This window comes from Chlamydotis macqueenii, chromosome 7 (assembly GCF_036417535.1).
Source record: "Chlamydotis macqueenii isolate bChlMac1 chromosome 7, bChlMac1.mat, whole genome shotgun sequence".
Taxonomy (NCBI): domain Eukaryota; kingdom Metazoa; phylum Chordata; class Aves; order Otidiformes; family Otididae; genus Chlamydotis; species Chlamydotis macqueenii.
Genome location: NC_141562.1, coordinates 35002542 through 35028489, shown reverse-complemented (window position 1 = coordinate 35028489; position 25948 = coordinate 35002542). Strand labels below are relative to the sequence as shown.

General features: G+C 40.8%; 1 protein-coding gene across 8 annotated transcripts in view; it reads right to left on the bottom strand.

Annotated features, from left to right (window-relative positions):
• TACC2 (transforming acidic coiled-coil containing protein 2) overlaps positions 1-25948 on the bottom strand; it is a 143813-nt gene that overhangs the window by 34572 nt on the left and 83293 nt on the right. For all 8 annotated transcript variants that reach the window (XR_015259053.1, XM_086752012.1, XM_086752016.1 and 5 more), the window contains 2 exons: positions 9132-9289; positions 1466-2786 (listed from right to left, as the gene is read on the bottom strand). Coding sequence is in view for 7 of the 8 variants with exons in the window: in XM_086752012.1 (XP_086608138.1) it covers positions 1466-2786; positions 9132-9289 (1479 nt within the window). In the remaining variant the exon portion in view is untranslated. The remainder of the gene's footprint in view (positions 1-1465; positions 2787-9131; positions 9290-25948) is intronic.

Sequence of the window (25948 nt, the reverse complement as noted above, 5' to 3'; positions counted from 1 at the left end):
CTGGGAGTCTGTCAACTCCACTGCAGCTACTGGAGGACAGAAGGAGACGCTGGCTGGCTGCAAATATCAGATTTAAAGATTTGGTGATATTAAAATTCCCCTCTCTCCCTCTGCATTTCCCCAGTAAGATTCAAATTGTTCCTGTCTTGTGGTCAGACTTTAAGTCTTCTTGTTTTGTACAAAACCACCTTGGATTGTAGGCTCGGAAACTGTCTCAGGCTTAGCATGCATCTTAACTTCCACCTTAATTTCCCTGAAATTTTAGGTATACCTCAAAAAGAAGCAACATCAAAACTACTCAAACCCAACTCAACTGTACAGTGGTCTATAATTTTTGTAAGTCAGAAATGTCCCTAAAAAGAAAAAATGGCACAAAATCTGGCATGGGACATGAATTAGACATCTAGAGAGCAGCAGGCTGCTCAGAAAAAATGGAACAATCTCCACCTCACTCCATGAAGGAGATCATTTTTTGTACTGCTTTACATTAACCAAATTTTCTTCAAATTGTCAGGCTTTTGTAATTTTAAGTCACGTTGCTGTGAGTTAGCTGAAACATTTAAATCATAAAGCGACACGCAGCGAGATACTTTCTTATAGGTACACACAGGGCATAAATTTCGGATAAACAGGATAGAAACTGACTGATTGCCAACTCAAAATAACCATGTCTGAACAGGTAAGATAACACACACCAGCAAGTTAACCGTGGAATCAACACAACTAGCCACTGAAATCATTGATCAAGTATCTAAAGACAACAGGCTAGAGAATTTATCCTGCAGTCTGTCAACTGTGTCTCAAAGCTGGGTATTTCCCTAACACGTAGCAGTCCAGGAGATTTTAACCGTTCTACGGAACCGTAAGCTCTTTCACAGACAGGAAAGTTTTCATAATTTTTAGTCTTGTATCTACAAATATATATTACAATATCGCACTCTTCTGTTTCAAGTTATTTTCTTTTAAATGCTGTATGACACTAGATAAAACAATCTTCCTGCTGTGTGCAACAGGAGATTTGTTGCTGCCTTACTATTTCATGTCCCACTCTCAAACCCGATGATTCACAAAATAGTCTTCACTGGTGTGAATGCTTCAATCAGCTTAAACAGGACCAAATTCCCAAAACAAGGCTACAGAAAATTTGGCACAAAATTGATCAAATTTGGACTTAATCAGACTCAAAGCTACACTAAGCCCCAAAAGTTCAGAAATCCAATTGCCAGTCCAGTGGCCTGATCTGGCTTGATTTAGCCCTGGTTCTCCCCTTCAGTCTGGAAATATCAAGCTGTTGAGGAAATAGGATGAGGCAGGGCACGTATAGACCCCCAGCACGATTCCAGTTTTGTGGCTACCAACACTCAACAGCATCTTCCTTTCTCCTTTCAAATATAAGCCTGGTGTGCCTGTGCTAAAGGACAGGAACGCGCTTCTAATCTAGACACAGGTTTGCCCTTTAACTTACGTTTTTAGTGGCGTCTTTTTCTTTTTTGCAGGTTTATTCAAGTTGTCTCCTTCAGTTCCATTGGTTTCATTGGCACTGGCTGGTATCTCAAAGGAAGCTGGAGATTTAGAGGGTGAGCTGGCTATCTTAGAAGAAGACTTGAAAGGGTCAATAGAGTCCTCGCACATGTCTGGCTCGAAACTGTAAGTTTGTTGAGGCAGTTTGGGCGATTCTTGCATTTTTGTACTAGATGAGAACGGATTAAAATTGGGATCATCCCACTTGTCAATGTCAAAGGTGTAAGAACCTTTTGTGATAGGGATTTCGTTTGGATCACTGGGTGACTTGGTCGGTGTGGTTGGAGCATTGTCAAGCTTTTCCACTGACTTTTTAGTCTTTGGCCTCCGTAGTGGCATTTTAGCACCAGGCTTTTTACTTGCTTTTTTGGGAGGAGGAGTACTCTCCTGCTGGTCTTCACTCACCCCTTTTTCTTCAGAATAATCAAACTCCAGCCTTACAGCAATGCCTTTGACTGGAGGGTCTTCTTGTCCTCCAGTGTCAGGCGGAGTCACCTCCACAGCCTCCGGTGCCGTTGTAAGAGGTAGCGTCTTCTTATTGGCAGGGGGAGAGTTTTGTACTTTGCCACCTCCCGTGCTAAATGCACTAATACCTTCAAAACTGTCGGGATCTAAAGGGTAGGATCCTTCAGGCACAGGCGGGGCCTCCTGTTTCTCAGCAGAGATTTTAGAAGGTTCAGTACATTCGGGCTTTACCGAGTCAGCCTTTGCTTCAGATACTGTTTGATCCTCACCTAGGGCACACGCTGCTTGGCCAAGGTCAGACGGTTCTTGTGGTGTTTCCTTCACCGGTGGAGCATCCAGAGATTTTTTTGCTGACTGCTTCTTTTTTACGGAAGCTGGTCTGGATTTCTTTGTTCTCTTAAGGGTACTAGAAGCACTACTTGAACCAGTACTGTACGCATCTGCTGCCGGTGTTAACGTCTCACTATTGCCAAGGTAAGACACTCCATCAAAATCACTTGCTTGCAAACTAAGAGATCGAGACAACGTAGATTTGGAAACTGGGACTGAATCGGTAGATTTTCTTCGAACATTCGCTTTGGGATCACGATTCTTTGATTCTGGAGAGCTTGGTCCTAAGGCATGGAGAGAATCAACCAACTCAATGTTATCGAAGTCCAAGTTGTAAGTTCCACTGCTGGCTATTGGCTTGTCCTCATCGAAGACGGTGGAAAAAGAATGGGAAGGGGGACGGAAAGGGCTTTCTTCAATTGATTCACTGTGTGACACATCAGTTACAGGTACAGTTTCTGAACATAATCCTGTGGGAACAAACAGAAAACTGTGAATTTTAAAAATGGAGCATAATATATTTTACTACATTCTAATATTACTACAAGTAAAAAAAAAAAGTCTTAAAATCATGCAAATGGACTAAGCAATGATTAAAGGACATACAAACCAAAGTGACACTAACAAGATGAACCAGATCAGGGGAAAAAATAGTTCCATTCTCCCCAGAAAAGGATTCAAGGCAAGTTTCAGGAAAACTCAAAATATATATTAGCAATAGCCTCTAGAGCATCTCTTCTAAACTAATTATCACTTAGTTAAAGAGAGGGATATTACCATAACATGCTAAGTGTGCCAAATACCAGAAAAACTGAACATAGGGCACTTTATTACTCCTGTTTTCTACTATTATAAAGAGTTCATAGAATTGTGTCAGAGCCCTTACGCAGCAAATCCCCTGCAAATTGACTGGTGCTTCAGCAATTAAACGTTGATCCTAAGTTTTGTTTCCCACGTGCTATTTTTACCAATTTCCCAGAGGAACACGGCTTCCTCTCCACACCCCATCAATGCTGTTCCTCTCTCTGCACCAAACACTGAATACGCTCCCCTTTGCCCTCGTAATTCCAAGTTCATAATGATACATGAATCATCGAGAACTTCATATGAAATAAATTATGGTAAGGGTAAGAAAATTAGTCAATTAGATTACCATTAGTACCATTAGAGTACCAAATATTCTCAGTTGAAAACTTCCTTACAAAGACCGCTAGAAGCTTCCTACAAATTATTTAAAAGAGATTTCTCAAAGTGTAGTTCTAATTCATCAATGAAAATAAAATTTGTAGAGAATTATATGCTAAAACTGTTAAATCAAGCAGCCTTTCATTGTAATTAAAGATTTGTTTATTGAATGGAATCCTAAAAAGACTTTTAGAAGTCTCTTGACTTGGGATATAACTACTATATTGGACAAAGTAGAAAAATATACACTGCATATAAAAAAAATAGAAAATATACAGGTAGGAAGGGATTAAGATGATGGTCCTTTCTTCCTTCCAGTTCATAACAGTTCATTACTAGAATGTTTTACAAATTCTGACTCTGGTTTGTTCCTACTTTCACTGTATTTCCCTATCTGAGTGTCACATAGTCACCTCCGCCTGCGCGCGCGTGTCCCAGCCAGGGTATCAGACACCTGGGAAATCTCTCTCCAGCTCACAGCTCAAGCTGGGGTAAGGCAGCTGTGCTGAGCTCTCACTGGTACGTACCGGAGCAAAACCTCCCAGTGATTCCTACTGAAACAACACAGCATTCTTCATGTGGTCAATTTTTTAAATTATGCAATTATAAACAAAAGCAGCCAAACAAAAAGTGAATGCTTTTGTCACCCTTAAACGATTTCAGGGAAATGTCTACACATCTTTTTCATTCCAATTGACATGTTTGCATCCAATTCCCGTTTTGGCCAGCTACATTCGTTAACGTTGTTCATAAAAGCAATACAGAAAATCAATAATTACTTTTAGTCAGAAGCTATTAATGGATTAAGAACATTCCTCTTTGTTTTAGAGGAAATCATATGTCTGCATAAAGATTATAATTCTATGATTCTATGGTTATTTATGGATGTAGAGGACAGAAAAGATTCAAGGAAATCGGAAGTCTGTTTTAAGACTGTGGAAGTTTACTAAGTCACATCATTTAAATAATATTTTAATGTGTTTTTCTGCTAAATTAATGCTAGTAATGTAGCAGTACTTCATGGCAGTTTATTTTTCTCACTGGGTCGGGCTTGGTCATTCAATGGACTTGATTTGCCAGCTGAGCTGGTGTTCACTTCAGATACACATCACTTTCTGGCACTGATGGGACTTCTGCTAAGGAGACTCAAAGAGTGCCATAAAACTCCAGCATTAGACTGATCTGCACATTTTACACTGAAATGGAAATGGAAGAGAGTTACCGGGAACACATTACAATAAACACTGACGTAGCTCTAGCATGTCAGTAGAGTACAAATGTAGGTCAGCATGAAATAAAAGGGGGATCTGAACAAAAAATCTTCTGCAATTATGCATTGTTTTCATTCTAGCGTGGGCCAAAGGTCTCAACAGGATTGAGGCCCCTTGTTCAAAGTCAGTACAAACACGCATTTTGAAAAAAACGCAACCCAAACATCCCGACACCCTGCAGGACTTGGACTGTAAGTGACAGGCGTGGTAGAGCTGGGGTTAGAGATGCATCACAGCAGCAAAGAGAGTGTATGTGGCTTTCCAGCTACTCAGAGGAAAACAGCATTCAAATTTGGTGTGCTCCACACAGTGCACAGCTTTAATCTTCTTTAATTCCTTATTTTGCAACCTCCTCCTAATCAAATTCTTCACTTAGAGTATCGATTTCTGCAGAATTGGCTCAGTACTGGTAACAGCAGACACCCCGGAGAAGAAATGAACGGTATTCACCACCGCAAAACAGCACAGCTTTGTTACTACAGAGAGACATGAGGACCATGCTTTCCTGACATGAACAGCGTATCCAGAGAGCGGTGTCATTTGTACTTTTACACCACAGAATTAAGCAAATCTGTATTACTCATTACAGATTCTTATTAAAATGCAATTTGATCACAAAGGAACATGCTACAATACAAGCTATGCAGATTATGGCAGGACTTGCCCTACAGAGAGGCCAGCACAAGGTTTTAAATAAGTTTTATTGCTTTTATTGGTGCTGACATTCACTCACAAATTATACTGATAAGAGCTGCCACAGGTAGATACTAAGTTTTATAAAGCATTCCAAGAACATAAGTTACAGCTGGGCTACTTATATCACCATAAAATACAGGCAATCATCGGAAGAAACCTCCCATTTCATCCACTAAAAAAGAAAGTCCAAGTTCTGCTCCTTCAAGAAGGAAATTTCTCTGATTTCAAAGAAATTTTGCCTGGATCACACATGAAAAACAAAAACAATCGCCAAACCAAAAACAACAACAAAAACCCCCAGACTTCTTGTATTCAGGTGATGAGAGCTCTAAAGGAGAACTGCATGACATGAAACAAAGAAAAACCCTTGGAAAATGCATACAGCACGCACTCACATCCTCCTTTATAACGAAATAACTCAGGAGACAAGCACGCTTCCCCTATAGCATGCAGGAATTGGAATTACCTAATACTAGAAATTTTGAAACACAGTTTATTTCAAGTTTCTGCTTGTTATGAGAAGCCTTTGAAGTTATGAAATCAATTAGTAATGCTATTCTTATAATTACTGTAAAAATACTTTTTCCATGTATTCTGAGAGAAAACTCTGGATATGAAGTTTATTTTTAACTTTTCTGTGTTAGGCTACAAGAAGAAAAACACTGAAGAATAATGTTTTCCATCCTAAAAGTTCGGTTTGCTTTTGTCTGGCTCATCATCTCTGTGCTGACCTCAATTTCCCTGGCATGAGAAGGATCTCAATCTAGGTCTCCCATATCCTGATCGGTGGGCTGTGACGCACAGAGCAGACTCCAGCTCTCACATCTCCCCTGTGTTTATAATCTGAATTCATTAATTAACTGGGGAAGGCGGCAGAGGGGCAGAAGAGGCGGCCAGTTTCCTGGCCAGAAACAGAGGGTATTTAGGAGAAAGGGCTTGGGACACTTCCTGGTGCTCGGACGGTTGGAACAAGGGACAAGAGGACATGGCTATGAGAAGCTGATGAGACAAACAATGATAATTTAAAATACTACCAAAATAATAATAATTTTTATAAAGCACCCTCAAAGTCATTTGCTTCGAGAGCGTAAGCCAAGTTCCACACAACAAATAAAGTGGCACTTGGACCAGATGACCTTTAAAGGTCCCTTCCAACCCAAACTATTCTATAATTCTATGATTTATGGAGGAATGGAAAGGCTCATCAGTGACACTTTCTGGGGTTCAGAAGTAGTTTCCATACGTGCTCTGTTATTCCTCTTCCCCTCCAGACTCACCCGCAGACTGACTCCCCTCTTCTCCTCTACTGCTGATGGACCCAAGCCATGCAGCAGGTTTTACCCCACCAGGAGCTGCCACAAACCCAGGGTGAGCCTAGCTATATTTCACTTTCATCATATTTATTACGCTAGTGTTGAAGTCAACCTAATTAAAAACTCTTCTCTTGGCTTTCCAGCAGTGGGGTCCAGCTGTTGCGCTAATGATATCATGCAGCACAACTGCAGCCGTCTGCACAAGTAATTATTGTCAGATAGAGATTAAATAATCCTTTAAACGCTTACAGTGCTTCCTCCCTCCATCCAAACACACGGTCCATCACCAACCCCGTGCAGAAGACAAAGCCATCCAGCTAGCGAACCAGAAACCCAGCTGGACATCGCTGCCTCTCTACATGTGTGCCAGGCTTTCCGATTGCCTGTGTTCCTTACTCCTCTTTTATTGAAACCTATTTATTTAGCTGTACGGTACCAACGAGGAACTCTGCTTCAACCGCCCATAACCCCTGAGCAAGGGACTCATTCCCTTTGTGTGCAGCCACATGCAAAACCTATGAGACAAGTAAACTACAAGATAACTGTTACTCAAGTGGTTTATAAAGTGCAAAACGTTTAACTGTTCACGTTTCTGAAGAAGCATGCAAACACCTAAGCTATGGTTTTAGTATTATTAATTTCTTCTAAAGATTTCCAAAACAAATGAATGCTTTGTGTTGCCCTCCTACATTTGAATTTTTTCTGCATTGCACATCTTCCTTCCCTCAGATAAATTGCCCAGTTGTATAACTGCATTTTGCGTAATTTTGGAATGCTGAACATAGCTGTGTTAGTTTGTGGTAACTTGCCTCCCATGGACAAATCTTATTTGCAAGTGAAATGTTTTTATCTCTGCCATTTAATGGCCTTCAATATAGTTCACACTGGCTAGGAATAGATATATTCCTTTTCCTACCTTTCTTCAGAAATATCTGCAAGAAAGGAGGGGGAGATCTGGCATGTAGGGAGAAAAGAATCACACGTGCCAGGGAAGCACATGTGTAATCAAGGGTTTGAAGATAATCTACTGCAGTAATTAAAAACACACTCCAATCCTGTTTAGCATATGTGTTCTTTTGTTCTCTCAGCACTTATTTTGTAATCATTAGGTTACAAAAGATTGGAAAAAGAAGAGATGATGGAGGATGAGTAATGTTGTCTGCTACAATGAAGAGGGAACTGTAACAGCAGAAAAGAAAAAGTGTGAGGATGTCTCAGTATTTCATTTTTATTTTCTGAAATCAGTTTGTTGAACATCTTTCTAGCTTCTTATGAACTCGTATAATAAATCACGACCTTAAAGAGCATTCCTTAATGCATAACTCCCAGAAATGCGTTAGGTGGCTCGAGACATTTGCAAGACTTTTTTGTCACTTTCCTGAAGGTTTAAATCAAAGCCACGCAGCCCTTATAATACACACACCAGCCACGGGCATTGCTTTGCCCACTGCCAAACACAGCCACTTCTGCAGTGGAAATGGAAGCTTTAGAACACTGCCTGACAACGCTATACATCTTTCCAAATGAAATACAAGTCAGCTTTAGTCTTCTTAAGAGTAAAATTGTCTTTATACAATTTAGCCAGGTGATCAAGATGACTTGGCTTTCAGACGGGAAAGGAGACAGCATAATGAGGAATTCAATCTTAAACAGTTGAGCTGTCATCTGACAGCCCAAACAAAGCTATTTTGGGCTAAAAGAGTGCTTTCTACTCCCTCATATTCCATTACTCAATTTGGAGAACAAAGAACACTTCTTGGGGTGAAAGAATTTCTTTGGTTTTTTTCAACACGATATTCCCTTTTTAAATGTTATTTTCCCAGTACGTACCAGTTTTTATGTGTGTATATTATACATACATTCACACATACTCCCACGTTCCTCTTACAAAGCTAATAAAAATATTTATATTCTTGTCACGGGCTTTTTATTTGCCTTCTGTTTCAGGTGAGAATACATTTGAAAAGAATATTTTGTTAATTGTCACAGTTAATGGTGCTCACCCAGGTACCTGCATGTTTATCTCATACCTCCTTTATTACTCATCCGACTCTGTAGAGATTCTACAATTCTGACAAGAGGGAATGAAGTCTGACTTGAAAGGAAGAAAGGTTTTTCCAGAAAGCTCCTCTTTTCTTTATTATTGTCAAATGTTATGGACAGATTCTCCAATACTTCATTCCAGGAGGCGACAAGGTTTTTCTCCCAGCATGGATAATGCCCAGCATACACTAACTAATCTTCCAGAAGACATCTTATTGGCATGAGTTCCTTGCCTGTGCTTACACAAACACCTCCCTGCAGCTTCACCCTCCTCAGTAACCTCTCCCACTCATTACATGCTTGTTACCTGTGTCTTCCAAGGGCAGTTGGGGTTTTATTTCTTGTTCTGCTACGTCTGCTACAACTGCTGCTGCCACTTCAGGGGGTGGCTGCGGAGGTGAAGGTGGTGCCTTTACCGGTGTGGTGGACTCCGGGGTCTCGAATGCTTCTTCAGAGTCAGAGCTCCTGGGGAAAATCAAACAAGAGAGTAGTGAGCAGAGTGGTGATTCATGTTTGCAAGTCTACTTGGAAATGCAGGGCTTTCTGAGCTGATGGCATCGACCTCAGCTATCAGGCTACCTCTGCATTTCCCAAAGGAGATTTTACATTGCTATATGGTTTCCAGAGCAGACCAGCATGGCTACAGTAGTCTCCATGTATAAGTCTTTATGTCATTTAAGATTTCTTTGTGTTACAAAAGCACTTGGATATAAATCTCTTCTGCAGACCTTGCTTTCCAGTGTGAAAGTGGCTTGACCACACAGACAATACAACTGACATCTCTGCCAGCCTCAGAAACTGTCCTTGGCACAAGTGTAGCTAGATTAACTTAAAAAAAAAAAAAAAAAAGGATGTTCTCAAGGGAATTTCATAGCTTCAGAAAAAAAAACCCATCTAAATAGCATCAAACTTCTGTGTGTGCCTACAGGTGAGAAAGCAGACATGGAGACACCTGACGTAAAAATCCTTGTGCAACCTGCTCCCATGGAAATACCACACTCTGCGTTTAGCAGAATTTTACCATAGTCCTTTTTGAACACTAAGTGTATGGCTTTGTCACACAAGGCAAGACAATCTGTAAAATGCACCGAAGTCCTGCTATTGTCAACAGTCCTTTTCCAGCACCGTGTGCTCACAGAGACACAAAAACCAGAATGGGTTGGTGCCAGCCCAGCAAGGAAATAGCAGCACCCAGAATGGAGCCGTCCAAATGAAATGCAAACTTGAAAGGCGGCAACTGTACAAAATGATGGGTAACCTAAACTTTAAGCGAAGATCTAAACCGCACAAGGACGCACCATTTGCTCTTACGGCAGCACGGCCTTAGGAAACTGTCCTTTCAGATCTGAAAACTATAGATCTTATTTGTTCTTAAACCAAACTGAGAATAAATTTTAGCTTTAAAAAAATCTTTTCTCAAAGCATTTTTTTTTTGGGAGCAAGGGATGCCGTAACGATGGCGTTATGTTCAATATGCACTGAACATATGTTCAATATACATTCAATAAGCATTTCTGTTGGTCGGATGCAGATTTTTACTGCTGGTCTGTAATAAAGCGAATTGAATATGACAGCTTCCTAAAGACAGGACTGATTTTTCTGTGTGTGGCTGTAGTCTCCACTACTCCTCATGGCTGTCCACACCCCGCATGCCAGTGCAACGGGGACAAAATTTGCCATGAAATGAAACGCCATTTCACTCCCTAGAAGCATTCTACAAGCTGTCCTGGATCAAGGACTCCTCTCATTCTGTTCAAGTTAAAAGATAACGCTGAGCTGCCAGATTCTGCTCGGTTTCTCAAAGCTTGTGATTAATTTAAGCAGCTCGATGTCAGGAAAAGTACAAGTACAGGATTTGCATTCGATTACATTTGCCTAAATCTATCACAGCATGAAGCCTGTGGCGAGCTGGGGAAGAAAAGACCCCGGTGTCACCCCTGACAGCTTGAGGAGCACAGCGGACCCGATTCTCCCCGGCTGTCTCCGCAGAATCCCAACGAGAGCTCCCACCACCTCGCACGCCGTCAGGGCACAGACCACAGCCTGGCACAGACCCCTCTCTCATCACCTCTACTCCTGTGCAAAGCAGAATGACTTCTACTAGCTGATAGCTCTGGATGTTTGCCTTACTTGGGGATTTCTGGAGATTTTTTCTCCCCAAATTTGTGTCACTGCCTGGGGAACTGCTCATGCCTGGCTTTTGATTATATCTATTGCTGCAGCTCGTCAAAATACCTTCTTTGTGTCGCTGCTTAAATCATACTCATTCATCAGGCCACCGAACAGTCAAATTGGAAGAGGTAGGCTGGTGCATGTAAAATCATATCCCTTCAGAGATGCACCATGTTTGAAGCTCAAAATGTGTTAAGGTTAGGAACAGCTGCAAACAAAGAGCTTCTGTAAATAAAGCTGCACAATAGGTATTCAACAAAACAGTGCTTTCTCTTCCTTCCACAGAGCTGGTTCAGGAAACTTTTAAGTGGAAGAATCAAAGAGAAACAGAGTTGTGTGATATTTTCCCAGCAGAGAAATGTTTCTTGTGTCATAAAAATAAACCTAGAAAGTTATCATCTAAACCAACAAAAAGAGAAGTAATGCATCTCTCTCAGGCTTGCACATAATTCTGCATTGCGCTGTAATTAATTAATGCTTTACTCTCTTCATTTCAAACCCAAAGTGCTGCTCTGTGGTACTGAAACAATAACGGTTGCATGCGTTTAGATCCCTTTTTTCCAAACTGTCTGGATAGCACATGTAATGTATGCAGTAAATATACAGACATATGCAATGTAACTGAAACTGTAAAAAAATCCCTGTTTTTATGTCCTACTTATATTTGTAACTGCTTTGGAAAAACTGGCTTGATGGAGCAGTTCTGTCTTCCTTCTTTAAATGACGGAGACAATCTGTGCATGTTTATCTCCCTTTTAAAAGAGTCCTTTGTTTACTTGGTCTGTTCCTTGGAGGAGGTAGCCATAAGCATTTGAATCAAGTAAAGACAAATCTCTGTTCTTTTTTGTACACCGTACAAGCTTCCACTCTGGGGAACCTCCCAAGCCTGTGGACAGACAGTTGTGGTGCCTGAGCTCCAGCACACAGTTTTATTTTGCTAGTATTTAATAATCCCCCAAAGATTCTGATGCAATACTCCCAGTTTTCAGCTGCATCCCTCCATAAGCAGCAGTGTAATCAAGTAAAAACGGTCTTAACCAGAATCCAAATGTGGCTGGGTTTGTTACGAAAAGCAATCGTGCTAGCAAAATATGGTATTTAACAAAGAAATACAAAGGGAAGCTCAACACCAGTAAAATGTTCTCTGTCATAGCCTGGGATCTGGGCGTGAGCATAAAGCCTGGAACCACGTACCAGGACTGCACTCCAAGGTCTACGTTACATATATCCTGGAAAACCGAGATCCTGTGTTGAATCAGTTTGGTTTTCCTTAGTGAAAACACGGATGATCGCTCTTGCATAGGATGGTTTTTTAAGACTATAGTCCTACTTTCCAACTGTAAGAAAAGATTTTCTCAGAACAACAGGATTTCCTGTGAAAAGGAAATTACGTATTTCAGCCAGTTCTATTCATAATGTCTTTTCTCTGATAAACACAGGGAACATACAGAACCCAAGAGAAAATAATGCTGCCATAAAGTTCATGGTTAAAACAGATTGCCAAATCGTGACACGTCATGAGAATCGGCACCAATTCAAAGCAGCCACCACAGATTCAGCTGTGGGTCAGCTCTCACAAAAGGAAGAGCTCCTTGTATCATCTAGAATATTATTCTGAAGCTCCAGCCAAGGATGAAGCAGGATAGGATGGGACCAATGGGTTTTACAGATGGAGAACCTGTTTGCTGGCCCCAGCTCATAACGTTGTGGAGATGGGGTGTGCAAGTGCAGATTCCGAATCTGAAGGACTAATCTACAGGGCAGCGACAAAGTAAAACGCTACAGGAAGGAACATACATTCACACATCCTTTTAGCCAGCTTGGGAAATCGGTGGGAGCTTGCCTTGATAGCGTGTGTCATATATTTCCATCCTTATCCTTTGGGTTTTGTACAGAACAAGCAAAAAAGTATACATTGTAGAAGCTACAAAATCATATTATAGTAACAGAGTACAAAATTACTAGAAATATTATTCCAGCCCATCTCTTTCATCTCCCTTCTTGAAAGACAGCGACTAAACAGTAAATATAACATACAGACGGGGTAGAGAAGCAGGGGAAAACCAAGATACGCAAGAATCGTCCTAGACCAATACAGCTGCAACACCACATCAGCTTGCAGAGCAGGAGCACTCCCACTCTCAGCTGGAAACTTTGAGGTCTTGCCCAGCCTGTGACACAAATCTCCGGAGGAAATACTGAAGGGAGTCACTAGGGTCGACTTTTCTTCCCCTTTGGCCTTGTGGAAATGCAGCCTCATAATTTACAATACTTTTCTTTTGTAAAACCACAGATGCGTATAATTTTAAATCCTCCCTGATTTCAGAAAGAAAAATTGCCTTTTTGTCACCATAGCCGGAAAGCACTCAGTTAGCAAGACTGGGATTTCTTCATTCCACTGCCCCTTCTCACTGTTTGCCATCTTCAGGCACAACAGCCACTGAAGTGAGGTCATCCCAGTTGTCACTTGGAAACTTGATTCATTAAAATGTAGTTTGCAAGAGAGCTGCAGCCTTCAGCTGCATCGGAAACCCTGCCATCTGTCTCGGGTTCTTCTCATATTCACACGACAGCAGTGTAACCAACGTAAGCATGCACTCTGGTTTTATTCCACAGGCTTTGACACAAGGGCTGAGGTCAGCAGCATCACTTCTTATGGAGGGGCACAAGGGGGCAAATCTGGAACCGGTGTGTGCCAAGGGGGCTCCACGGGCTTTTGTACAGTTCCTTCACTTCAAGTCAAATTCATACAGAATTTTTGTTTAGTGTATAGCCTGCTTCAGAAAAAAAAAAAATTCCCAGGCCTAAATACCTTATGGAGCACTTATCTATTGGGTGTGCAATATGGACAGCCTGGAGAGGAATGGAGCTGTGATATTTTAAAGTTTTGAAGCCAGGAGCTGGAGCTGTATCATTGAGAAGTGCTGCCTGTGCTGGGAGTGGGGAGAGGGAGACGGAGCCAAAGGAGCTGCTCTCCACCAGCCAGGGTTCTGGAATCACAAGTAACATCATCAAGACCGGCTTCAGGGGGATCTGCTCCATCAGAGCTAGGGTGAACAGCCTCTGTCCACCTGCATTAAATGTGTGTATTTTCTTCCAAACTTCACAATTAGGAAAGAGCATGTTAAATTTGCTCATTAGTGGAACATGTCCCACATTAGCTGAGATCTCTTATACCTGTCAGCAACGTCACTGATGCCCAGCTGGCACTCCATAAACTCCTCTTTCTTACTAGTACTGAAAAAAGCCTCTATCTAGTACTTGTTTTCACTTTATGTACCTTGGTTTTATTGACATCAAACCAGAGGCAACAATCTCATTCTCCTATATTTGAAATATGACATACTGGGGGGAAAAATGTCAGCCAATCTTACAACACGCACACAACAAAATCAAACTGTGCTCCATTGCCATCCGAGAGTGCTTGGAAGGTAACAAAATAAAAGCAAGGGTTCCAAAGGTTTTTCTGGGGAGCTGTGGTTTAAACATTGCCCTCTAATTGTAGTCTGTTGGACATTTGGAAACGAACAGAGAAACTGACTGTCTTGGACGATAAGCAATTCCTAGCTGATCAATTTTAACTTGGCAATAACATCTAAAGTCTCTTCCTGAGATACAGCTGTACTCCCTGAGGGGAAGGAGACAGAAATGGATGTTTTGTCTTTTTTTCCCATCTCATCTGTAGATCCACATGTTCTTTACAACTGGCTACAGCTGCAGTTAAAGGGGAAAACGGCTGCCCAAGTAGATCCATCACCTCTAAGCCACATAAAAGGACAGCTGAGTTATATGCAGATGTGTTTCCCTGGGCCTTGAGTGTCAAATGACAAATAAGAGGGCACGAGGCACATGCATCTGTTACTAGAAGGACATCACGCAACGCTCAGTTCCTGTACTGAGATTTCTGTGCCCCAGAAGTGCTAGCGGGGCTCTGAGACAAAGCTATGCGATGGAAGGACCTAAACAAGCAAACACTGCAGTGCAGCACTACCTATGGCAACACCTAAAAGCAACGCACAGATCCCATCAGACCTCCAAAGCATTGGTAACTGCTATATCTTAAAGTCAAGGTATAAATTTCACATCAGTATTTACTGAGCAATTTATGAAATGTGAGAGGAATCTAAATCAGGAGGAAAAAAAAAAATGACCTTCTTACAACGTTCGATTTAGTACTGAAGATGAATTTTGATTTTCATTCCTGTAAATCACACTGGGAGATGAACTGGAAACAAAAAGGAGGAATGAGCTCTGTAGTCCCACCTCCATCGATCACTTCAGAGATGATTGTCATAAAACCTGCATGAATAATTCAGGTCTGGTTTACCGATGAGATCAGAACCAAAGATGCAGATCTGGCTGTACACTTCTGAGGTCAATCTGTTCTGCATGTTACTTAAGCAGGCACATTTATTGCACTGGCAAGAGCCACACAGGCTGACAGATTTGAGAAGACACTGAGTAACTAAAGCTTTAGAGTTTCTAAAGCCACAGAGGCAAGGAGTTCAGAGACACGCATTAATTTCAGTCAAAGCTCTTCTGCTGTACACAAATTTCCTGGTGCCATTTTCAATGGTTAAACTGATTTTTCAGTATAGGTCTTAAAAAAAACCCACCCAAAAACCAAAACCAAGCAAAAAAAAAAAAACCAAAACCAACCAAACAAAAAGAACACTGAGGGAGGGTGTTTCATCAACAGATCTCTCCGGACGGAAGATCAGTCCTGCTCTCAACTCTGTCGCTGAGCTGCTGCAGACACATGGTGTTGGCCAGTTCACTGCTGCATCCGCCTCTGCCTTATCCACTCAGGCTGGGATCTCTCCATGACATGAACACCTTCTTGCTGTGGATGTGTACACAGTCCAGAGGGGAAGAAAGACCGCTCAGTACACATTATATTTGAGGGTTTTTTTCTCTGTTTATATAAAATTCAATAACAGACAATCTCTTATAATTCATCTTGTGGTATCACTCATATTGCAGTTACACAACTCTGTAATACAGATACATATAATCTTTTTTTTTTTTTTTTTCCTTCAGACTCTTACAAATGCAGCTCTGGATCATAATTCAAAATCACCAAGAAAGCCCAAATGGTAATTCCTTTCCTGGAGATCAAACTACCAATTTAGGCCAGCAGCCATTAGCTGACCCAAGGGTCTCCTCACAAGGACCAAGAATATTCTATAGTTACAACAAAAGGTCATTTTTTCATCCCAGCACTGGGTTAGGATAATATAAAAGATTTGTCAGCTTTGTATGCTATCACTTTTGTACAGTATTTGAATCAGTGGCTTCCAGATAACATGACATGCCACAGCAATTAGCTTCATTTAACATAATTGTTAGCTATGTCGTTGTTCATCTACATGTTCTGAATATGAAACATCATTGCAGACTTTAAATTTTAATATTTAATTTGTATACATTTGCAACATATAAAAAACACTATATAATGGTAGATTCATCTAGTTATTTTAGGTATTAGATATTAAAATTTGGTATCTGAATTAGTCTACTGATCAAACCTAGCATCCAAGGATCTGTTAAATGCATTGTACTGAAAAATAAACCAAATACAAATGGTGATAGACATAATCCTCATGAGCAATGGTTCCCTTCTCTCTAATAAAATATATATATAACATAATTTGAATATATCATTCAAGTGATAGAACTTCTCAAAAGGATCCAGCAGTGCAGACAGCTCAGAGAATGTTTTGCCCAGAGCAAAGCCAGTAACCTCAGCCTGGCGAAGGTCAGGGGTGGATGACTACTCAGGGACCACAGAAAGCAATCTGCCTTGCTCCCTCTCCCCCCATGGGGAATGTTCTCAGTGCTGGATCTGACACTTCGATGGAGTCAGGAGCCAGGGGAGGTACAAAAATGTCACTACATGTCACCAGACTCCATTTACAAGACAGTTCCTTTGGGGACACATTTCTGGCCATTAACTATTAATGGACTTCTCTCACCCTGTTGTAAGTGTATTCCGTGACACGATCATCTATCCTATGATTAAACAAATTCACAATAAACCTACACTGCGAGGAGACAAACCGCAAAATGGGCCACAAGAAGAGAATGCTGAGGTGGAAAACAGATCACCCATCTTGTCTTCAGCTCACATCCTGCTCCTACCGGCATGATACCACTGTCCCACTGGAGTATTACTACTGATGTGCACACACAAGGTGAGAATCAAACCCTGAAAATACACTAAAATAAAATAAAACCTTGGTAGTCCCAGGATAGCCACAGGAAAACCAGAGCGTATTGGTCTCCAAGGGTCTGCTCCAGTGAAATGAAAAATGCCCCAGAAGTCAGCAGAAGTCAGTGGGAATTCACAGCTTTCTAGTGCTGAGTCTGTACTAAGCCTTTACACCACCTTACAGGGTGTCTGCTGTCTGACACACATGTACAGAATACCTGTCAGATACATCACAGAAAAGGCAATTACACCTTGTGCGACTCACCTCAACACTGGTGCCATATTTTATAGTTTCTGACTTGCAACATCTGACCATTGAAACAAAACAATACAATAATTTAATTGCAGAATATTTCAGCTTAGACTATAATACTGGAGACTAATTTAAAATAATTTTATAGAAGAAATCCCCAAATTGGGATGAAGTTAATTTCCTAGGTATCTTCACTCTTTACCCTGCTACCTTTCTGATGCATTAAAAACCTAATAAAAACAATATTGTAGGGCAGAAAGAGATTGGGGTTTTTTTTTAAAAAAGGGTTTTTGTGAGAGAATATCACAGTCATAGTTGGGAGGTTTAAATAGGAATTATGTTTTGCATTAATGTCTTTCTGCAGCAAAGGTCATATTGCACAAAATCACCCACAGTTCCGTACTCAGCAGAGGTATTTTGCCCAGCATAAGAGTTGGATAAACTAAATGTGTTCATTTTATGGCCTGAGCTACAATGCGGCAGAGAAGCAGCTCTCACTTAAGAAAAAAGCTTTTATCAAATAAATCCCATTCCATGGAAACGACAAAGACCTACTTTAGTGCAACGTGATTACACAAGAATTCATATTGACATCGATGTGTGCAGAAAGCAGGGCAGGCGCTCCTCTCCAGAGAAGGATTTTAATATTGTTTCAGCACAAAGATTCCTACAAGACTCGGGGAAAATATGGCTCCCCAGAAAAACAATCACTGTACATCAAAGGTGATACTTCCTGGCCCACAAGTGATCTGTGATGACAAGCAGAAGGTTTAATTCAGGGATACAGGGAGGAAGACCATTCTGCATCGTGCGCAGAAGCAGCCAGAGTCGCTCCTCTGCTTTGTGCAGCCTTCTGCTTCTCCTCTACGCTGCCAGCACATGGGTCTAACGTCCTCTGCTGCCCCAGTACATCACAGACAGCTCAGCTGAAGTGTTCATGATGTACACCAGTGCAAATTTGGTGTGAAAGGGTACATACGGCTCAGTTACATACTACTACTGATGTAAAACCACTGAGCAACGTCACCGCTCTTCCTCCACATTCAACCTCCAATGTCAAGTCCTTGGATAACTTAGTGTCTGAGCAGAGATACAAGAATCTGGATTTTCTTTTTTTATGTAGGTAAGATAACAGAAATGAAATGTCACGGCTTCCCTTTTCAGATCATTAAGTGGGACTTTAGCAGCGGAAAATAATACCTTGTGTGCTATCCAAACCACACAGGTCACTTTGGAAACGTGTCTTCTAGAACAGATTGCAAAAAGAAACTTATGAATCCCTTAAACATTAATCACTTACTATAAAAAGGCCAATTCTTCCTCACAGGATGGTTATATTTAGAGAAAGGAATTAGAACTGCAGTGGAGGAGAACTGAAAGGGCATAATCACCTTAAAAAAAAAGTTGATTCTTTGTTTTTAACCTATTACATTATAAGTAATCTTCCTACCTAACTGATATGGGAAGAAGGAATTATTTTTTCCTGCTTTTTCCGCTTGTTTATTCAGCAATTTTGGAGGCATTTTGTGCAGAAGCCAAATTCACACTCCCCCAACAAAAGCCATTTCCTGCTTTCACACAGCAACCAGAAAGAAATGTCTCAAGCTGTGGGAAGCCACATCTGAAGGAAAAAAGGCTGCGACATATAACATGGCACACTTACAGCAGCACTTCAAACTACTTAAATCATTTTTCTAACTGATTAGCAAGAAGTTCCCCATATTGCTTTAAATCATGTTAATTTTTTCCTTTTTATTGCTTTTCCCGAGATCTAACAGGGTCTGTTTTTCAACACTACTGATATAAATGACTAATGAAACAAACTCCCATCCTTTCTGGCCAGCCTGCTTTCCCTTTTCCTGGCTTCAGTCTGAACAATAAAAACATCTACGTTACAGAAACAGGGCTTAGAACTGAAGAATTTTTTAATCCCTACACCCTTCTCACGCAGATGCTTTATTCTCATAGGAACAACAAGAAAATACCATTTAATTAAACACAATCATCTTCAGACATCACAACAGCAAATATACTCGTGTCCCTAAATCACCACAGGCTGCTAAATATCCAAACACAAAAATCTTTTAAGAGATGAGAAGAAACAGTAAAGATGCAGGATACCCCAATATCCAAGGCAGAAAATACTCACACAAATATAGTTATAGTCACTTAATACATAATAATCCAGGTCAGTGCTGCGCTTTGTTCAACCTGCTAGGTTAGAGTTTGGTATTTGAAGAAGTGGTTGATATTTAAGTATTTAATACCCATGGCAAATACCTTTCTTCTGCTTTTAGTTCCAAGCTGTGAAGTTTTAATTCAGGAAACAACATCCTGTTAACTATCTCCTTGGAAAGCATCCATGTGCTTGTGCTGACTGCTGTACAACACCATGCAATGGCTTCAAGGGCAAATAATCAATAATACATTGGGAGCCAGAGCCATGGGTTTGAAATTGCTTTGCTTATTGGAACTACCTTTTAAATGCAACAAGGCTTTTCAGAGCCTCATCTCTGCTCTGCCACGCCACTCAAAAGCGGGATCTGGGGACAAAACGGCAACTGTGAAGTGTAAAGATTAATATATGGCACCCGTAATCACTGGGGGACCAGCTTATCTTGAGAGGCATGGAGATGCGTGAAAATAGTGAGATGTGGAAATGAGACTGTGTTCCTGCAATGCTTACAGTCCTCCCCTTGAGAAAGGAGATAAGGACATCATGGAGGGTGGAGAAGAAGGGAGGTGAACAGTCCCTTTGCCAAAAGGGAAAGAGGGGAGAAGAGTCCCTCTGCCCGCAACTTGCTCCATATTCTTCCTATTTTACCCCTGCACAGCCTCCGTGAAGCTGCGCACAGAACCTCATTGACACTTATTAATCTACTTCAACACGTGAGGCAGCTCAAAAAACATCTCAGCCTTTTAACAACAACAAAAAAACTCTCTCATCAGGTCATAAAAATTTCATCTCCTGACTCAAGGGTGGATGTGATTCTTCTGCTGCTGCTCCAGCCCACTGTAGCTCTGGGAGATTTCTTGTTGACTTCAGCAGAGCTGCAGCTTTACCTCTCCCATGGGCACACTGTGCTGCTCCAGCTCTCAACACAATGAACTCTTTCGGTCCCATTCGATAGGTGCTGCGTGAACGCCCAGCTCAGGGAAGTGCCGACTCAGCACAACAGCATGCTGGAAAAAGCCATCCCTGATTTGCAGTGGCACCTCACCAGCTGGCACCCCAGCTGTACTGCCCACAGCTCTGCTAGGTGAGGAACAACGGTTAAACCTTCCCTTCCCAGGCTCCCGCTATGGAAAGGGACAGTCCTGCCCTTGGGAAGTTAAACAAAGGGATTCCAATTCCTTGCTCATCCTCCCCCTCCTTTAGCAACCAAACCCTTTTCCCAGCACAACACTGGACTCCTGTTTAATGAGAGCAATGAACTGTTATTAACAAGACCAATAAATGTGGGTTTCTGTGCTGAAGGAAATCAAAACTCAAAAGCAGAAGCTTATGTGATTCTAACTACTAGTAGGTTTCAGATACAATTTGGTCTATTGGAAACAAGCTTATTTTGTTTAGGAAAACCCTATCTTGTAAATTTGAATGTAATTCTAAGGATTCTTTTTAATCAAAATCAACTGAACTTGAAATGGAAAGCCCCAGATTTTCCCAAAGTTTACTTTCCATCCCAACAGAGACAACGGCTCCAGTTCTCCCTCTGGAAAGCAAGAGGCTCCTCAAGCACCCATTCATCTCCTTAAACAGTTCTCATAGTGAAGCAGAGGAGCTGTAGCAAACAGTACTGTGGGGAAGCAACAAACAAAATTAATAGAGCTCTACAATTACCCTGAGGTCTGTCTTGGAGATATCTACAGTTGCTAAAATCAAAATTCAGTTCACATCCTGTATGTTTAGACAGTTTACATCGCAAACTCCACTTTGGTTTCCAGAGCGAAGGGGGGATCTTACTGTCTTGTCCAGTACCACCATCAATGAAGGCTCTCAAGTCAAAACATGCCTTAAAAGAAACCTTTGAAATCTCAAACTGTGGTGGAAAAAGACTAATTCAATTTTTTTTTTGCCATTACCCTGGCTTTCTCACAGTAATGGGAGTACAAAACATGATATCGACAGTTTGCTCCTAAACTCACACGGTTCCTTCAGAGCATTTAAGGATCTGAAAGGAAATGACATCTTTATTTTTCCACAGTAAAAAAAAAAAACATTGTTTGTTTCTTACAGCAAACATGTCCACTTTCTCGAAGAAAATGTAAGCTGCATTGAAATTCTAGCTACAAGAAAAACTGCCTTCTGCCACTGAAAAGCCTGCTTACTTGGACTAAACAAGAATACAAGCATAAGACATTAGTAAATTCAAAAACTCTCTGTAAGTGTAAGGTCTTTAACCAAAGGAAATGTGTTTATAATAGACAGAAGCACTTTTCTATGTACTATAATCATGTTAGAGAAACATTAAAAGCACCCAGACTGTTACCTCTTGAACCACACAGGACTGAAGAGCATCTTTGATTTAAATTGAACAAGCAGTTACTTTGACTGCTGGGTCAAGCAAAGCAGGAAGCAAAAGCAGACAAGAAAACTGATCTGCCTGTAAGAGACAGCCACAATGCATGTGCAGGAACACCTTCTCATTCATGTTTTTCCTGCCTCATATCAGTTTGTATTTCCCAATTTGCCCGTATGTCATAATACATAATAGATGACAGCAGCTCCATTACGCACGGCATAGGGCACACCATTCAGTATGCAGAGCTTTATAATACGCAGGTATTTGCCAGATGTGTGGCATGCCTTGTTAATAGAAGGGATTCTGGGGTCTTTTTATTTTGTTTTCAAGTCTAAACATGACCTGCCTACTTCTAGTGACAGATGTAGCAGTTGATGTAATAACCTCTCATATCAAAGGAAGCGCTGTCATTGACTTCAGAGATGAGATCCTTTGGACTCAAATAAGGGAGGCTGGAATAAAAGACAGGGGAGCTTCACAGAAGAATTTCCTTGTTACTTCTGGTCCGTTTTCTCTTAAGTAAAACAGCCCCATGTCTTCCAGCAATTCACCCTATTTAGTAGACAAATCTATCAGATACAGTATGCTCTACTTATTGATGGGAATGCTTACTGGTATCTGTCAATAAAAGGAAGAAGAAAACAAATTTACACAGAACGCTGATGATAGGCAGAACTGTCAAGGGATTCACTGAGATTAAATACCAATTCAGTAACAGAAGCCTCCCCACCTCACAAATTCTTTTCAATACTTTCAATATACATACATATATCTCGTTTTTCAATGTGTATATTCATTAAGGTCCTTTTCCTACGTATGAGCATATAAAAATGTGCAACTATTTTACTAGACTCATTTCTTTCAAACTTTTAAGAACTATATAGCGGATTCTTTTATGTTTGGGGACAGAAAATACAAAATGTGGTAGGAAGCAAGGGCTGTGTTTTTGTAGGTATAAACAGATAACTTTTATATACACACACATTTATACACATGTACACACAGCACAGCTGCTCCCATCTCTTATGCACAAGGCGGAGTCAATCCAGTTTGAATTTTTCCGAGTCTTTCCAGCAACCAACAAACAAATGAAAAGATCACGCAGCAGAAGAAATATTGAAAAATAACCCACAAGGGCACGAATATCTTGGCCTGCTACCAACGATCAGTAACATTCAATTTCTTTCTTGGAGTCTGATCCAGCTCCCACTGAAACCAGTGGGCATTTCACCATCAACTTCAGGGGGAGCTGGCTCAGTCTTCAGTCATTTTCCTCTTGGATTGGCAAGGGATGAAAATGTTAGAGACGCAGCATGTAGAGCTCCTGATGGGAGGAAATAACACATCATCAGCCCTTTGGCTGATCATGAAATGGGCAGGGAATATAAATCCTGCCCAGTTGCTGCAAGGACAGCAACCATAATGCTCCACAAAAGGAAGGTGTGGTTCATGCTCAGGAGAAAGGAACCCTTTCCATCCTCAGAGATGACAACTGGCTAAGAGCTACCAGCATTTAAAAACCTACCAACATTTCCAGTCTTCTAATACTTATAAAGTATTAAAAAGAGATAGAAATAAATTATTATTAGAAAGAAAACCACCGATATGTAGGTGATAGCACTTGTCAAGCTGAATTCCGTTCACATCCTCGGCAGGACAAAACTGGCGTCTCAGCACAGCACGGCCAGCGCACGCAAGGACGCCGTCACAAGTGCGCTAGATGTAAGCGTGTACGCACCTGAGCAAATTCATGCACACTAAACATCACCATACTGTCATCTGCTTTTATTTCAACCGAGTCCATTCCTATTATCTGATGGAAACATGCCCTTGATTTCGCTAAATCTGTGACTACCAGGGTGCCTGCTGCAATTTGCCAAGCACATGACAGCGTTTATCATGTCAATAGCGAGGTCTGAACCACACCACTTTTATCTGCAGTTAACTTTTATTGTCACGGGCTTCCCTTGGGCTTTCCCTTTTTTATCATTCAAAACTGACTTTTCTTTTTTCTTTAAATAAAAGGACAATTGTCTACTGCCAGTGACTGAGTCACTAACAATCCACAAAGAACAACAGAATATCCCAGGCTGTCAGTATCAATAGTGGTTTTATTACAAATACTTTTATCCTGGCTGAAACAAATTTACATTAAAATTGAGAATTTGACATACACATGCAAAAAGAGCACATTTAATCACGGATACCCTCTAAAATCCTAACCTAGACTCCTTTTCAGCATCGATTCTACCATCAATTTCTTTCTACGACTTTCCCTAGTGTTTAGCAAAGAGGTCCATCATAGGACACTTTGGAGGAACTCCTAAATCAGTAGCTGTTTAAGAAATTTGTCTCTGTACTTTTTTGATGCTAACATAAACCTATTCCAGTAATGATTTCTGATTTACACCCCTCTAATCTAATGAACTCAGGGCCGCCAATTCCAGCTCCGCTTTCCCTTGTCTCTGTTAGGCACTTGACTAAACGGCTGGAGTGATGACTTCAGGGACGCTGTAACTGCATGGGCAGCTACCCAACTTGCCTGGGACACGGCCAGATGTTTTTGCCTCTGAACTATCACTGCCATTAAGGAATTTGCTTGTGTGTGCAAAGTAAGTTAAATGTAACCTCATTAAAAAAAGCGTTGGTAAAAGTTATAGCAATTAGGGTATGAAGTCAAAACCTCAGACCAGAACTGATGACCATGACATCCTACGAGGATGTTCTTGTTTTCAGAAAACAGTCCTGTGCTTTCTCAAGAATAAAGAAACATCTCAATTCTTATCCCATTTTAAAGAGTATTTAGCTGGAGTGAAGAAAATGGCACAGTCTTTTAGTGATTTATTTCACATAAGATGAGTAATATCTTTCACAAACTCCTCCCAAGGACATCAACAGTTGCTGAATGACGCCTGTGCTAAAAGTGTATCTGTTGATTGTGTCGGGCCTTAAAAGATCATACTGAAACCCCACCGGAACGACTAATGCAAGAGATGAGTATTTATATAGAAAAGGAATCACTGAAATGGATGACAATATAACTTATTCATGTGCCTCCAAAATACATACATAGATATATATATATAGATACCTTGATCAATATGTTCTTCAACAGAATGCATTCTTAAAAGGCTGTGAAAATTATAGATAAAAACCACTGAACCCTGCTTTAGCTACATCTCTTTCATTACCCAGTCCTTGGATCAGTGTTAAAGATCAACCCCAGTTTGTGCAGATGAACATGTAATTTACAGTACTTTCAAGATAACGAGGCATCAGTTTATCCCACCATATCATTAAAACAGATGCTGTATATAGGAATGTCAGTACTATATAAGATGGAACTATATAGAAAAAAATCTTAATTGGTGAAGCTATACACGAAAGGAACAAAGGATGCAGAAATGCTGTTAGGCCCATGTCTTACAAATACAACAAGACAGTACCAAGCAACGCTAGCTGCTGCTATACTGGAATATGACAATAGGGAGCATATACCTACTTGTAAGGCCTATTATAGAGGCAAAACTATCAGTTACTGCTCTGTCATTCCCCATTAACTCTGAAGCACTTATCTCATACGAACGATGTCTCAACTGTAATCAGATCTACCCTAATAAGTAGACATTACATAAAAAAAAAAATAAAAATAAGAGATCTACATGAGGCTGGTTTGTAGACTAGCCCTAGCGGATACATACCTAAAACTTACCAAAACACATAATCAGAAATTAACTGGGTGTTCAGACATGTTAGATAAATATGATTTATGTAACTGAGACAACAACAGGAGACAAGGCAATTCTAAAATCCATTCAGAGGTAAGGTCCATGTTCTAGTACCCAGCTCAGTAGCTTGGGGTGGAGGGTTAGGGAGAAAAGACTGTTGGCTAAGTAAACCGATAAATCCTCAACCAATAAATCACAAACAAATATTTACAAATGGGAAACGACTCTGCTATTTCT